General features: G+C 27.6%; 7 protein-coding genes across 7 annotated transcripts in view, besides 15 other annotated features; 4 read left to right on the top strand and 3 right to left on the bottom strand.

Moving 5' to 3' along the window:
- The window catches only part of EDI_052930 (uncharacterized protein), a gene marked incomplete at both ends in the record, with an annotated part of 933 nt that extends 331 nt beyond the window's left edge, over positions 1-602 (top strand). The window contains one exon of the mRNA XM_001733477.1: positions 1-602. This exon is cut by the window's left edge and continues 331 nt beyond it. Coding sequence (XP_001733529.1) covers positions 1-602 — 602 coding nt within the window.
- A 207-nt stretch (positions 603-809) lies between these two features.
- EDI_052920 (uncharacterized protein) lies at positions 810-4,196 on the top strand (the record flags this gene model as incomplete). Its single annotated transcript, XM_001740827.1, has 1 exon — positions 810-4,196. One exon carries the CDS (start codon positions 810-812, stop codon positions 4,194-4,196), a length of 3,387 nt encoding a protein of 1,128 aa, XP_001740879.1.
- Positions 2,472-2,492: a sequence feature (AT_rich).
- Positions 3,427-3,506: a microsatellite.
- Positions 3,552-3,641: a microsatellite.
- Positions 3,660-3,794: a microsatellite.
- Positions 3,814-3,934: a microsatellite.
- Positions 3,936-3,959: a microsatellite.
- Positions 4,003-4,112: a microsatellite.
- Positions 4,197-4,246: 50 nt separating the features above from the next.
- Positions 4,247-6,322, bottom strand: EDI_052910 (sodium/sulfate transporter, putative; the record flags this gene model as incomplete). Its single annotated transcript, XM_001740826.1, has 1 exon — positions 4,247-6,322. The coding sequence occupies one exon, from the start codon at positions 6,320-6,322 to the stop codon at positions 4,247-4,249; it is 2,076 nt and encodes a 691-aa protein (XP_001740878.1).
- Positions 6,323-6,462: 140 nt separating this feature from the next.
- Positions 6,463-6,488: a sequence feature (AT_rich).
- Positions 6,489-6,813: 325 nt separating this feature from the next.
- On the top strand, positions 6,814-7,254 carry EDI_052900 (myosin regulatory light chain, putative; the record flags this gene model as incomplete). Its single annotated transcript, XM_001740825.1, has 1 exon — positions 6,814-7,254. The coding sequence occupies one exon, from the start codon at positions 6,814-6,816 to the stop codon at positions 7,252-7,254; it is 441 nt and encodes a 146-aa protein (XP_001740877.1).
- A 21-nt stretch (positions 7,255-7,275) lies between these two features.
- Positions 7,276-7,305: a sequence feature (AT_rich).
- Positions 7,306-7,342: 37 nt separating this feature from the next.
- On the bottom strand, positions 7,343-8,834 carry EDI_052890 (serine/threonine protein kinase 3/4, putative; the record flags this gene model as incomplete). The annotated part of the gene is made up of 2 exons (XM_001740824.1): positions 7,343-8,503; positions 8,556-8,834. The coding sequence occupies 2 exons, from the start codon at positions 8,832-8,834 to the stop codon at positions 7,343-7,345; spliced, it is 1,440 nt and encodes a 479-aa protein (XP_001740876.1).
- A 34-nt stretch (positions 8,835-8,868) lies between these two features.
- Positions 8,869-8,901: a microsatellite.
- Positions 8,902-8,924: a sequence feature (AT_rich).
- A 121-nt stretch (positions 8,925-9,045) lies between these two features.
- On the bottom strand, positions 9,046-12,566 carry EDI_052880 (uncharacterized protein; the record flags this gene model as incomplete). The annotated part of the gene is made up of 2 exons (XM_001740823.1): positions 9,046-12,342; positions 12,408-12,566. 2 exons carry the CDS (start codon positions 12,564-12,566, stop codon positions 9,046-9,048), a joined length of 3,456 nt encoding a protein of 1,151 aa, XP_001740875.1.
- Positions 10,082-10,161: a microsatellite.
- Positions 12,567-12,583: 17 nt separating the features above from the next.
- Positions 12,584-12,686: a sequence feature (AT_rich).
- A 28-nt stretch (positions 12,687-12,714) lies between these two features.
- The window catches only part of EDI_052770 (uncharacterized protein), a gene marked incomplete at both ends in the record, with an annotated part of 1,101 nt that continues 516 nt past the window's right edge, over positions 12,715-13,299 (top strand). Inside the window, 2 exons of the mRNA XM_001733476.1 lie at positions 12,715-13,083; positions 13,171-13,299. The exon at positions 13,171-13,299 is cut by the window's right edge and continues 516 nt beyond it. Of these exons, the coding sequence (XP_001733528.1) occupies positions 12,715-13,083; positions 13,171-13,299 (498 nt within the window). The remainder of the gene's footprint in view (positions 13,084-13,170) is intronic.
- Positions 12,739-12,764: a sequence feature (AT_rich).
- Positions 13,115-13,169: a sequence feature (AT_rich).

The following is a 13,299-nucleotide window of genomic DNA, read 5'->3' as shown; positions in this document are numbered from 1 at the left end:
GATATTATTCCTCCGTTTTTGGTATTAGATGGATAAAGATGTTATTTGCTTGTGAATTTCATATTGAGGATGTTGTTGAAATATGGGACGCTATTTTTGCTTATGGAGAAAATTTAAAATTAGTGGATGGTGTATTCCTTTCAATGATGTTATATGTAAGAAATGACATAGTAGAACGAGATGACCCAACATACACTCTTCGTAGATTAATGAAATTTCCTCCAGTTTTTGCACTTCGACCATTAATTGATATGGCTGTAAGTATTTGTGATAGGACAAGCAAAATATCTTCAATTCAACAACAAAATCTTGTTAGTTTTAATCCAGTAAAAGCAAAAAGAGAAAAAAGAAAGGCTGCTAAGTTCAGTACTGAAAAACAAGATTTAACAGCATCAAAAAAAGAAGATGTTATCTGCTCAAATCAACAATCTTTTTTTTCCATTATTGGTCATAAAAAAATTGATAAAGATATGAGCAGAAATAAACAGAGGCTCATTGAAATTTACAATAATTTAATTGATCTTGCAGGGACAACAAATAATGACCATACTCGTCTTAAGGAGATTGAAAAGATAGTAACTGATGTAATGAATGATTTGTGAGGTATATTGGTTACTCATATTATTAAACAAAACGATAAATAACTTTGAAGATTTTTATAAATCAAATATCATTCCTTTCGTCTCAAAATAAAAAAAAGAAAGAAAGACATTTCCTTCAATTTAATTTGTTTATTGTTTTTGTTGATTTTTTCCTCTTTATTATCTTACTTTTCAAGAAAAACTAGAAAAGATGATTGTTAGTTTTAAATGTCAGAAGTTAATTTAAACGTTCGTTTTATTAATAAAGGTTATGCTATTGGAGAAAGATTACAAGGGTTTCTCCTTATTAATGTAAAGAAGAGAGTAATTGTTAATCAACTACATTTTAACTTAATTGGTGAAACAATTTTGTCACGTAATGCTTCAGACAAAAAAGCAATTAAATTAGTAAACAAATTTTTCATTTCACGTGATTATCCTCCATTGGCAGAGCAATCTAATTTCTCTTGTGAACCATTTTATCATGAATATTTTCCAGGTACTCATGCAGTACCATTTTCAATTATTATTCCTATTGTACCACATCCTTCTTTACATCTTAAAGGAGGGGTTGGAGTAAGGTATCGATTACAAGCAAAATTACAAATTATTCCATTGAAAAGAAAAGAAGGTTCAGAGAAGGCAATAGCATTATCAACATTTACATCATCTAATGAAGTACCAATTCTTTATTGTGTTAAAGATGTTTTTGATATAAAAAAACCAGAAGAAGTATGTAGTAGAGATCAAGTATTAGTAAGAATGAGATGTACACCTGGAATTAAACCTAATGAATCTATTAAAGTATATGTTACAATTAGTAATAATACGGGGAAACCATTAAATCCAATTATGTTATGGTATTCAGAACATAGGTATAGAGAAACATATATCACTTCAAATGGTGGTATTCAAGAGTTAGATAAAATACCTAAATTATTACAGAAAGAATTTATTTTAGAATCAACTAACTTACTTCCAACAATAAAAGAAGATGATTTTATTGTTGAGTCTTATGTTGAAATAAGAATTAAATTAGAGAAAAAGCCAACTATTATAGTTAAATTTCCTGTTACTGTAGGATGGGGGAAAGGTACATTTGAAGACAATTGTGCACGTGCTGCCTTACATGGTATTGATTTTTCAAAAGATAAAATAACATTTTACGGAATACATATGAGACCCACACCAAGTTGTGAAAGTGTTATTCAAAAAGTAGAGGTAGATGGTGTTCCAGTATATATAAATCATCTTTGGAGAAAGTGTTATGGAGATGAGTCATGTAAGAATTATTTAAATATTAGATATCCATTACCTGAATGCAAAATGTTACCAAAAGGATGGGGAATTGGAATGGATAGAGGAGAAATGTATTTTATTAATTGGAATAAAAAATATACTACATGGATGGATCCTAGAAGTTTTGAAGAACGAAAAATAAAAGTACAAAATATACAAATAACTCTTATCAAAGGTATTAATTTTCCAACACTAAAAGGAAAACAAACAAAATTTAGATGTGTTGTTACTGATAAAGATAATAATCAAATTGAAAGTGGTATATCAACTAAATCAATTGATCCTATTTGGGATGGAGATAAGAGTACTTTCATAGTTCAATTAGAAGAAATGAGAGAAAACGTTGTAATTGGTTTCTTTAGTTCTAAAAAGTTTGTAGGAGCAGTTGATTTACCATTATGGAGAGTTGTTGAAAATGGAATTGAAGAATGGTTCCAATTAAAAAATTTTGGAGATTTTAATATCCCTCAAACAGGTGAAGTACTTTTAAGAATTCAATGGGAAGGAGATGTACTTCCTGTACAACCAGAACGTGTGTTAATGAGATTTGACCCATATTATTGTAATACTGAAGCAACAAAAGAACAAGAGAAATATATAAATAAAATTAAAGTAAAAGAACATATGACTAATGTAACATTTAAAACAAGTGGAGAATTTATTACAGGGAAAAAAGACATTTATTTAGAAAGTGGAATTTCAGAAAATAATATCACTATGGGTATTGCTCCTAATTATGATGTTGATTTAGTTGGAAGTAAAAGAGAAGAAGAGGTGTTTGATATTCCTGAGGATGAAGAGATGATGGTTGAAGAATTAACTAAAGAAGTAGATACTAAAAAATTAGAAGATATAAAAAAAGGAGAAATTAGTTCAAGCAGCGTAATTGAATGTGAAACTGAAGAATGTAAAAATGAACTAACTTCAAACACTAATCCTAAAAGTTTATCTGAAAAGCTAGTTGAAGTTGTAGGAGAAGAATTAAAAAAGAGTATTGATGAAGCTAATAACAAAGATTTTCAAAATACAGAAGCAAAACAAAACGAAAAAGAAGAGACAATAACAACATACCAAGAAGATATTAAAATTCATAACACACAAGAAGCAGTTAACGGTGAACCTAAAAATGAACATGAGGAAAGTCTAGTTAAAGGCCAAAAAGAAGAACCAATAGACAAGAAATTATTAGGAACGAATAATGAAGTAGAAAGGCAAACCCAAGAAAAGGTGTTAGATAATAAAAAAGAATCAACTCTTCCAAATACCGATGATACCAAGGAAGTGTTTAATCAAGTAAATCAACAAGAGTTAAATAATAAAGAAGTTTTAGAATTAAAGGAAGAGAGTGTAAAAGATTCTCAAGAGAAAGAAGAATTAGTTCAACCATCAAATAAAGAAAATGGTTTACAAGACACTACTCCACTAAGTAAAAGTGCTATTAAAACTAAAGATGAAACAGAAACAAATCAAAGACAAGAAGATAAAATTGCTCAAGAAGAAGAGGACGAAGAATTACTTGAACTAAAAAAGATTGCTCAAAAAGCTAAAGAATATGAACAAAAAAGAAAAGAGGAAAAGGAAAAAAAGAAGCAACAACAAAAACCACAACAACTACAGAAAGAAAAATCTATTAAGGACATTATTCAGCTAAATGAAATGATTACACAACGTGAAAAGGAAGAAGATGACAAAAAGGAAATGATTAGAAAACAAGAGGAAGAAAGAATTAAACAAGCCCAACAAGAACAAGAAGAAAAAGAACACCAAATCATTGAAGAGGAAAAGAAGAGACAAGAAGAAAAAAGAACACAACAAATGAAAGAAGAAGAGGAGTGTAAAAAGAAATTAGAAGTTGAAATAGAAAAACAAAGAAAACAAGATGAAGAGAAGAAAAGGAAAGAAGGAGAAAAGAAAGAGGAGTTGAAAATAATCCAAAAAGAAAAGGACGAAGAAGAGTATAACAAAAGAATAAAACAAGAAGCAGAAGAAAATGAAAAAAAACAAGCTACTGAAGAGGAAAAAAGTCAAAAAAAGAAAGAAGAAGAAGAGGAAGAGAAACAAAAACAAAAACAAAAACAACTTTTGAATGAAGAAAGGGAAAAGAAAGCATTAGAACGTCAACAGAAGAAAGAAGAACGAAGAAAAAGAAAAGAAGAAGAAAGAGAACAAGCTCAAAAAATAAAAGAGGAAGAAGAAAAAAGGTTAGAAGAAGAAAGAAAGAAAAAACAAGAAATGGAATCAAAAGCGGCATCATTTGGTGTTGTTGACCAAATGAATTTCACCAACTCAGAGAAAGAGTTATTAGGATTAATTTAGTTATAACATTATTTATCAAATTCAATTAAATGTAAGGTGGATGTGTTAATTTATAACACTTCAAAAAACAAATAAGGAAGTAAAGCACCACAGATAAATACCCATAGAAATATTGGAAGTCCAAAAAGAAATACTTCTTTTAATGTGTAATGTGCTTTTTGATTAATAATCATATGAGTGGGGTATCCAATTGTTAATAAAAATGAAGATGAGGATGCTATCATCATTGTGTACATTGCTGATTTAATTCCAATTAATGAGCCATGTTCTGCACTATCAGAATCGCCATAATAAAGATGCCACACCATCGGAAACATTATATCAACAATAACTGTATTAGCAAATGGTTGTGCAAGTAAAATGGTAGGTAAAAAAATTCCCATTAAAATTCCATATTTTCCTAGTGAGATAAACCACTGAGAACAAGACAATGTCAACAATGTACCAATGTGTGTTGTTTGAATTGCTGAAGTAATTCCATATGATGCTGCAATAACACAAACCACTTGAACATTAATAGATTGATAAATTTCTGAGACAGTCATACATTGAGTGATAATAAGAACCAAAACTGAAGCAAATCCAGAAACAAATAATGAGCAAACTTTTGTTGATTCTAAAATACATGGAATAAGAAGACAAAATATTGGAATAATGGTTTTAATAATATTTGTTGGTTGTGGCAAATCAACATCTATTTGGGTAACCAAGTGAAAATCATTTCCTTTTAATTCTTGGTTTTGTGGCGAAATAACAATGTATGTTCTTTCAGAAGAAAGGATATTGATTTGGTTCAATTGTTCTTTCCATTTATTCTCATCTATTGAGACTCCTAATAATCCAACACCACGTTCATTAATCAATTTAATATCTTGTCCAATTAATGTGTCTTGAGGATTTAAGGCAATTTCATAAACAGTAGCTCCAACTAATTCATGAATAGTTGGATCAGAAGGGACAACTCCGTTATATGTTAACACATCTTTTAATATTGATGACGGAGCAATATAACAGAGTATATCATTCTTTTTTATAATTGTGTCATCTTTAATATCAATATAATTTTCTCCACGTTTAATATAACACAATTTACCATTAGGAGGTTTATTTAATACAGTTTCTCCCAATTGAAGTCCAATAAATCGAGACTTTTCTTCTATACGGAAAGTGAATATATATGATTTGTTTGTTTTATGAAACGATTCTTCTTTATGACGACTAAGAATCCCATTAGCTAAAATAATGTAAATAAGTGCTGGAATAGAAATGATTGATGAAATAATAGCGATTTCAAAATATGGCATTGTAATATTTAAATGAATACCTTTTTTGTTAAGTTCTAATACTTTCGTAATTAATAACGTTCTTGCTCGATGAAATGATGAATTTCCAAGTATTGAATTCATTCCACCAAGAATAGCAGCAAAAGAAATTGGTAACAAAACTTTACTAGGAGGAATTCCAGATGTTTTTGTCCAAGTATGAACTATAGACATTGATAATAAAACGACTGGTATATTATCTATTACAACAGATAACAAAAAAGTAATGAGAACCATAAATAATAATGATGGCCAAACATGTTTTTCATATGTTTCTGGAAATATATTTCTAGTTAAAAATTCTAAACTTCTATTTTTAATTATTGCTGTTGAAAGAATATATGAAACAATAATTGTTATTACTGACTGATTACTAAATCCTTGAAAACCTTGTGCAGAAGTTATCACTCTACAAGCAATTAAAAGACCAACTACTGCCATCATAATAACTCCTGGATGATATAAATTAGATAGAATTAACGTAATCATTATTCCAATAAGTATCAAACAAATAATTGTTTTATAAGTAACATCTCCAATTTCAGCCATTTTCCAATCAGTAAAATAAACAACTAATGAAAATGCAATAAAGCATAAAACAAATAATATACAATACCATTTTTCTAATAAAACCCATCCAACAAATTTAAAGAGCTTTAAAAGAGTAACTTTTCTTTCTGCTTCTTCTTTTCGAAAAATTTCAATATCATTATCTGAAATAAAATGATCAATCGACTCACTTACTTCAATCTCATTATCGTCTCGTGTTAGTTTTTCTTCTTCATTTAGTAATGGTTCATCCATTTTGTTTTACTTTTCTTATGTAATCTTCTTTTACAGTTTCCTTTCTTCATTTTTTAGATTTTTTCTTTTAATGTATTATTTCAACATAATTCTATTTTCAGGGTTTTTTTCCTTTTGGATTAGTTATTTATTCATTGTACTTATTTTTTTTTATATTTTTAAAAATCCTGTCAGATTAAACAAGATTTTTAGTAAACCATTGCCCTCAAAGTAATGCAGCAACAGGCTCTTCTTTTTTATGCATTAAATAACAATAAATTCAACAACTCTTATTTTATTGTTTTAAGTGAAAAAACGTAATCTAAAAAAGAAACTGTCATTTTAAGATTAGTTAGGCAGAATTGATTTATTATAACCAAGTTCATTAATAATATAACAATAACCAATACCAAAACAAAAGAATAGTTTGTTCGAAGAAAGATTTAAAAAAGGCTAAAAACAGACACAAATTCATCTTAAAAAGGTGAACTTGAAAAGAAAGTTAAAAACAAATGACAACAAGTGAATTAATTGATGATTATTTCGCAATCTTGGATATTGATCATGATAAGAAGATTTCTCGAGACCAAGTCATCGAATTATTGAGAGCCCTTGGAAAAGCACCAACTCAACAACAAGAAGAAGCTATTATGAGAGAAGTAAAAGAAGACCTTGTTGGAGTTGAAAAAATTAGACAATTATATAAGAAATGTGAAATGAAATTACCTAAAGATTTGTATGACGATATGTTTGGTGTATTCACTGCTTTAGATAAAGAAGAAAATGGTCAAATTCATGAAGCTGAATTAAGACAAATTCTTTCAGTTTTAGGAAGACCACTTTCAAATTCAGAAGTTGAAGCAATTATGAGATCTGCTACAGTAAGTAGAGAAGGTTATGTTGATTATAAGGAATTTGCTGATATGCTTGTTAAAGAATACCCACCAGAATAAATAACCTTTTTAATTTCATCGTTTTATTTTAGTTAAATTTTAAATAAAATTGACCAAATTTAAATTATGAAAATGAAAAATTCATTAATTAGTTTTGTTGTTCAAGAGCAATTTGTTCAACTCGTGAGACAAAATCTGCAAATTCTATTTTTGTGCATGCTTTTTGGAAGAATGGATTTTTAATTGATGATTCTGTTGAAGGGCGTTGGTCAGGATTAACTGATAAACATCCATTGACATAGTCTAATAACTCTTTTGACCAACTACCAGTTGTAATAGGAGGAACACCTTTAGTACTAATTTGAAATAAAGCTCTTAAAGGAGGATCATCCATATAAGGAGGATACCCTTCCATCATTTCTCTACACATAATTCCTAAAGACCAAACATCAATCAAACAATCATAGTCTTTTCCTTTAATAACTTCAGGAGCCATCCAATAAGGAGTTCCAACAATAGTATTTCTTTTTGATTTATTTTTAGTTAATTGAACTGAAACACCAAAATCTGCTAATTTAACTTCTCCATTATGATTAATTAGAATATTATCTGATTTTATATCACGATGAATTCTATGAAAACTATGAACATATCTTAATGCTTCATTTGTTTCTCGTGCAACATAAGCAATTTGTGGTTCATTCATAGCAATAGATGGAAAGAATTCTAATATTGCAGTTAAATTATTACGATCCATAAATTCCATAGAAATATATAAATAATTATCTAATTCAAAACATCCAAAAAATCCAACAATATTTGGATGTTTTAGTGTTTGCATTATTTTTATTTCTTGTAGATTAATTGAATCATCTTCTATTTTAATTTTCTTCACTGCACGTTCTTCTTTGGTCTTTTTATCTACACACTGAAATACTACTCCACTAACTCCTTCTCCTATTTGTTGCCAATTATCAAATAATTCTGTTGGATTTCCTGGTTGTACAATATCTTTTAAAGTAATTGTTATTTCATTTTCTGGCATTGGTGGTGGTCCAAGAGGTTGATCTTCAAGCTTTTTAGTAAACTGAATGACTTGCATTGCTTCTTTTTCATTTGACTTAATTTCTTCTTTTGTAATTCCTAATGCAATAAACATATTTTCCCATTCTGGTGGTATTCCACAAAATCCTCCTTCATTATAAGTAACATGTGTAACATGGTCCATTGTTTCTGGCTCTCCAATATATTTGTTTAATACAATAGAAATAGCTGCCATCCATAACCCACACTCATCCTCAGTCCCACACTATTTGTAATTACTTTTTATCTTTTTTTACTTTATTCGATAGACAACAAACTTGAATGAAATACGTTTTATTTTGTAAGGGTGATACTAATTGAAAACATGGTTGTTTCTTCATTTCAGGACTTCGTGTAATTGTCCCAAATGCCAAAGGAATATATCCCTTTAAATGAAGTTTTTGTTCATCAAAATAGTATAATATATCATTTGTTAACACAAACCATCTTTGAAGCCAATTTCGGACTATATGCCCCCTTTTTACCATAAACCCTTCTTTAATAATTTTATTAGTTGGGATAGAGACATAAAAAAATGAAGCTAAATCAATAGACATATCAATTTACTTATTAATTTAAAGTTCTTATTACTTTTTTTTTCTTCTTTTTCTTTCTTTTTTTTTTAAAAATATTATTTTTTATTTTTTGAGATTTTTAATTCATATCGTTATCATAAACTATTATTTTGAATGTTTCTATACATAATATATTTCTATCCAAAAAAAATACAACAATAAGATATTTTGTATCATTTAAATAAATCATTCATTAGTGAAACGATGATGGTAAGTTGAGACCATTTCTTTTATTACTGGCTGAGTTAGCCTTGAGAGTTTCTAACCGTTTTTGTTGTTCTTGTTCTTTGTTTTGAGTTTGTATTTGTTGAGCCATTTCTTTATTTAATACAGGACTTGGGAGTGAGAATTGTTTCACACGTAAACAAGAACCAACTTGGAAATCAATTTGTGGAGAAGGTGATGGTTTTAAATTATTTTTTATCAGTGCAGTATCCCCAAATGGGAAAAACTCATCACTCTTTAAACCAATTTGGTCTATTTTTTGTTGAGCATTAGAAACAATGGAGTCTTTAACAATAGAAGGTTCTTGTGTATTATTTGTTTGGATTTGAGGAGGGTTATTAAGTACAAAGTTTGAAAAAATATTATTATCTTGAGATTTTGTATCAGAAGATAAAAATGCACTGAAATCAGTTTTTGGAGTATTAAACAAGGACGTAAAAGTTGTGCTTGATTTTGTTTCTTTTGTTGGTTGAGAATTAGAAATTTGTTGGAGTTTGAGGAAAGGATTGTCTTTATCTTCTTGTTTAGGTATATCAAATATATTTAAATTTAATTGAGTTGTAGGTTTTGTATCATCATTTTCCATTTGGCTTTGTTCTTCACTACCACTTTCATTACTATCAATTTGTTCCATACTATTTTCGTTTTCATTTTCATCACTTGTATTAACTATTTCATCATTAATACTCTTACTTTCATCAACTTTTTGAGTTTGTTGTTCATTTATTTTTGGTTTAAGATTTGTTAGAAGTTCAACTTTAGACAAGTTATCAGTAGTAGATATTGTTTCTTCTTTCTTTTGAATTGTTTCATTGAAAATATTATTGAATTGGGTAGTAGAAATCACAGGTTGTTTTTGTTCTTGAACTATTCGTTCAATTGGATTTTGAGGATTTCTATTTGTGAGTCTATTTTTGAATGCATCAATTGAGTCTGGATTTTCTTTGAAAGGATCTTTTCTTTTTTGAAGTTGTGATCGAATTTCATTTAATTCTTCTTGTAACTTTTCTTTTTCGATTTTCCATTTTTGTGTTTTATTATTAAATTCTTCTTCCATTTGTTTTTGTTTCTGTTGTTGTTCTTGGATTTCAGACTGATACTTTTTGAGTTGATTATTAATGTCTGTCTTAAGATTAGTGATTTTTTGTTTATTTTCTTTATTTGCCATTTCCATTTCTTCAATAACCTGGTTTTGTTTTTCAAGTTCTTTTTCTTTTATTTCTAATTGACTTTTTGGAACGACATCTTTTTTATTATATAATTCTTGCATTCTTTTCTTCCATTCATCTTTTTCTGTTTGTTCAATTTGAACCTTTTCCTTAAGATATTCAATTTCAATCTTTAATTTATCTTCTTGTTCATTTGATTTAATGAATTTATTTTGAGAATCGTTTAGTGAAATAAGTTGGTGCAATCTATTATTTTCTTGTTGTAAATATAATATAATGTTTTTACTTGTTTCATCAATTCCTTGTTGATGAATAACAGTTCCAATAATTCCTTCAAGTTTTGTTAAATTCATATTTTGTTCTTCTATTTGTTGTTTAAAGAGTGTTTCTTTTTGTTTAAGATCATTTTGTTTTTCTTCAAATCCTTTTTGTACTTCAATTAATGCTTGAAGACCAATATTTATTTCTTCATTACTATTAATTTCTATTTTTAATTCTTTGAGTTTATTTTGAATACTCTTCAATAAAATATCATTCTCTTCTTTTTCTTTCTTTACTTCTGTTAATTCTTCAACATTTTTTTGGATCTCTTGAATTTGAATTTCTTTCTTTTCTTTTTCTAGTTTAATACTTTCATATTCATTTTTAATTGATTGTACTTCTTGTTCTTTTGAATGGATTATTTCTTGTAATTCAATTTGTTTTGTTGTATTTTCTTTTTTTAATTCTTCAATTTCAGTTTTACACTCTTTTTCATTTTCTTCTAATATTTTTCGTTGTTCTTCTTCTCTTTTCAAATCAAATAATAATTCTCCAATTTTTTTTTGTAAACTAGAAGTTGTTTCGTCTACACGATCAACTTTTTCTTTATTTTTCCAAATAGTCTGAACAAGTTGGTTTTGTTTTGCAATATTTTCAGTTTGTTCCTTTTCTAAGCACTCAACTCTCTTTTGAAGACATTGTTTTTCAATTGTTAACATTTCAATAGTGTCTTCTTTTTCTTTTATAAGATCTTGATTTGTAGAGATTGGATCAAATTTTCCTTCAAAAGCTTTAATCTTTTGTTCTAATACATTATTTGTACTTTTTAATGATTCTATTTGATTTTCCAAGTCTATTTTCGCAATTGTTGATATTTTAAATTCTCCTTGAAGTTCTTGCCACATAGATTTCCAATGTTCAGTTTCTTGTTTAGCAGAGACAACAACAGACTGATAAAAATTTGAATCTTTAATAAGTTGTTGTTGTTTATTTTCCAAGTCTTCATTTTCTTTTTGAAGCCTAGTAATTTCTTCTTTTCTTTTTTCATTTAATTCTTCACTTACATTAAGTTGTCTTTTCATTTCAGACAATTTGATTTCAGTTCTACTATTATTGAAAAGAGTATCGTTGTTGAGTTTTAATTTGAGTTGACTATTTTCTTGTTGAAGTTCATACATCTTTTCAACTTTCTTTTTCATTTCATCCCAATCTAATGACTCTGTTGATTTTTTAAGTTCTTCATCCTTTTTCTTTTTAAAATTATCAAATTCAATTTGGATATTTGTCAACCTTTCTGTCAACTCTTCATTTTCTCGTATTATTTCTTGTTTAAATGGTAAATTGATTTTAAAATTATCATTATCACTACCTTTTTGTTTCACAAGTGCATTTTCAAGTTCTTCATTTTCTCTTTTCAATAGTTCGATGGTTTCATTTTTTTTAGTAATTACTTCTTCACATCTTTTTAGTTCATTGATAGCTTCTTCTTGTATTTTCTTAAAACCTTCTTTCAGTTGAGTATTTTTCTCTTCTTTAGAGAATACATTAATTCCTTCTTCTTCTAATTCTTGTTTTAAGTACTGAACAAAGAGAATATGTTCGTTTTCATTGAATTTATTGAATTCATCTAGCAAAATTGATGCTTCCATTCTTTTATTTTCTGGAACTAACTTCAAAATTCCATCAACAGCAACACTACTTTGAAGGTGCATTTGTTTAGGAGGCTCAGTCTCTTTAATTGCATTTTGGATTTGAAGTTTTGCTATTTCTTGTGATAAAGTCTCAATTTTTTGGAGATTATTTATTTCGTTTTGTTTTAACTGTTGAATAACTGACTATGAAGTTAATTTTAAATGTGGTTTGTTTGAAGATTAAATAACTTCTTTTTTATAAAACAAACTTGTTGAGAATTATATAATACATTAAATTTTTCACGGTCCATAAAATGTTGTGTTTGTGATTGGTTTAACTCTTGGTGGGTTTGTTTTAGTTGGTCAACTAGTAAAGATTTTTCTTCAAGTAATTTTTGAATAATACTTTCTTTAGTGATTTCCTCCATTAGGTTTTTCTGAGTTCAATAATTTTTTGTTTTTTTAAATTTTATTTGTTATATATAACTTATTAATATAATTCTATAAATAGATTTATAAAAGAAAAATGAAAAAACTTAAAAAAAAAAGATAAGACATTTTGACACTTTAATTCTAATGAACAATAAGGGAAATGAAACGAAAATAAATTATTTTTATAAATTATTCAAGATAATACGTGAATACATTATTCAACAACTAAATGATTTATTGAGATGGTTATTTGGAGAAATGATTCAAAGTGAGTGCATTGAAAATAATATTGAAATATTTGATGATGAAGATATACTAGACCTTGATTGTATACCTCGTGGGTCAGAAAAATTTTTAAATCAGTACGACCAAGATGAACTAGCAGATAAAATGCTAAGATACAAAGTTAAACATGGTCCAAATTCAGGGAGTTCTATTAAAGAAGTTTTAGAAAGAAAAGGTATTGATAATCTCAAAGTTGAGTTTGACACCTCTGATTATTATGTTCACAAAGTTTGTTTCTTTTAGTAGAATAAAGAATTACTAATATTTCTTTAAATCTAATGAAAAAAAATATTTGTATATTAATAAAATTTATAGGCACAGTTATTTAATGAAAAAAAAGATTCAAATCACTTAATTGGACAATTATTTCTTCGAGTTAATAGTAAGTTTAATGTTGTTAATTGCAAACGAGTTGTAATGCCTAATTTTTTTGAAAATTTATTT

The sequence above is a fragment of the Entamoeba dispar genome, genomic scaffold, assembly GCF_000209125.1.
Source record: "Entamoeba dispar SAW760 scf_1105229463247 genomic scaffold, whole genome shotgun sequence".
Lineage (NCBI taxonomy): Eukaryota > Evosea > Mastigamoebida > Endamoebidae > Entamoeba > Entamoeba dispar.
Note: the sequence above shows the minus strand (reverse complement) of the source record. Positions and strands in the feature narration are given on the sequence as shown.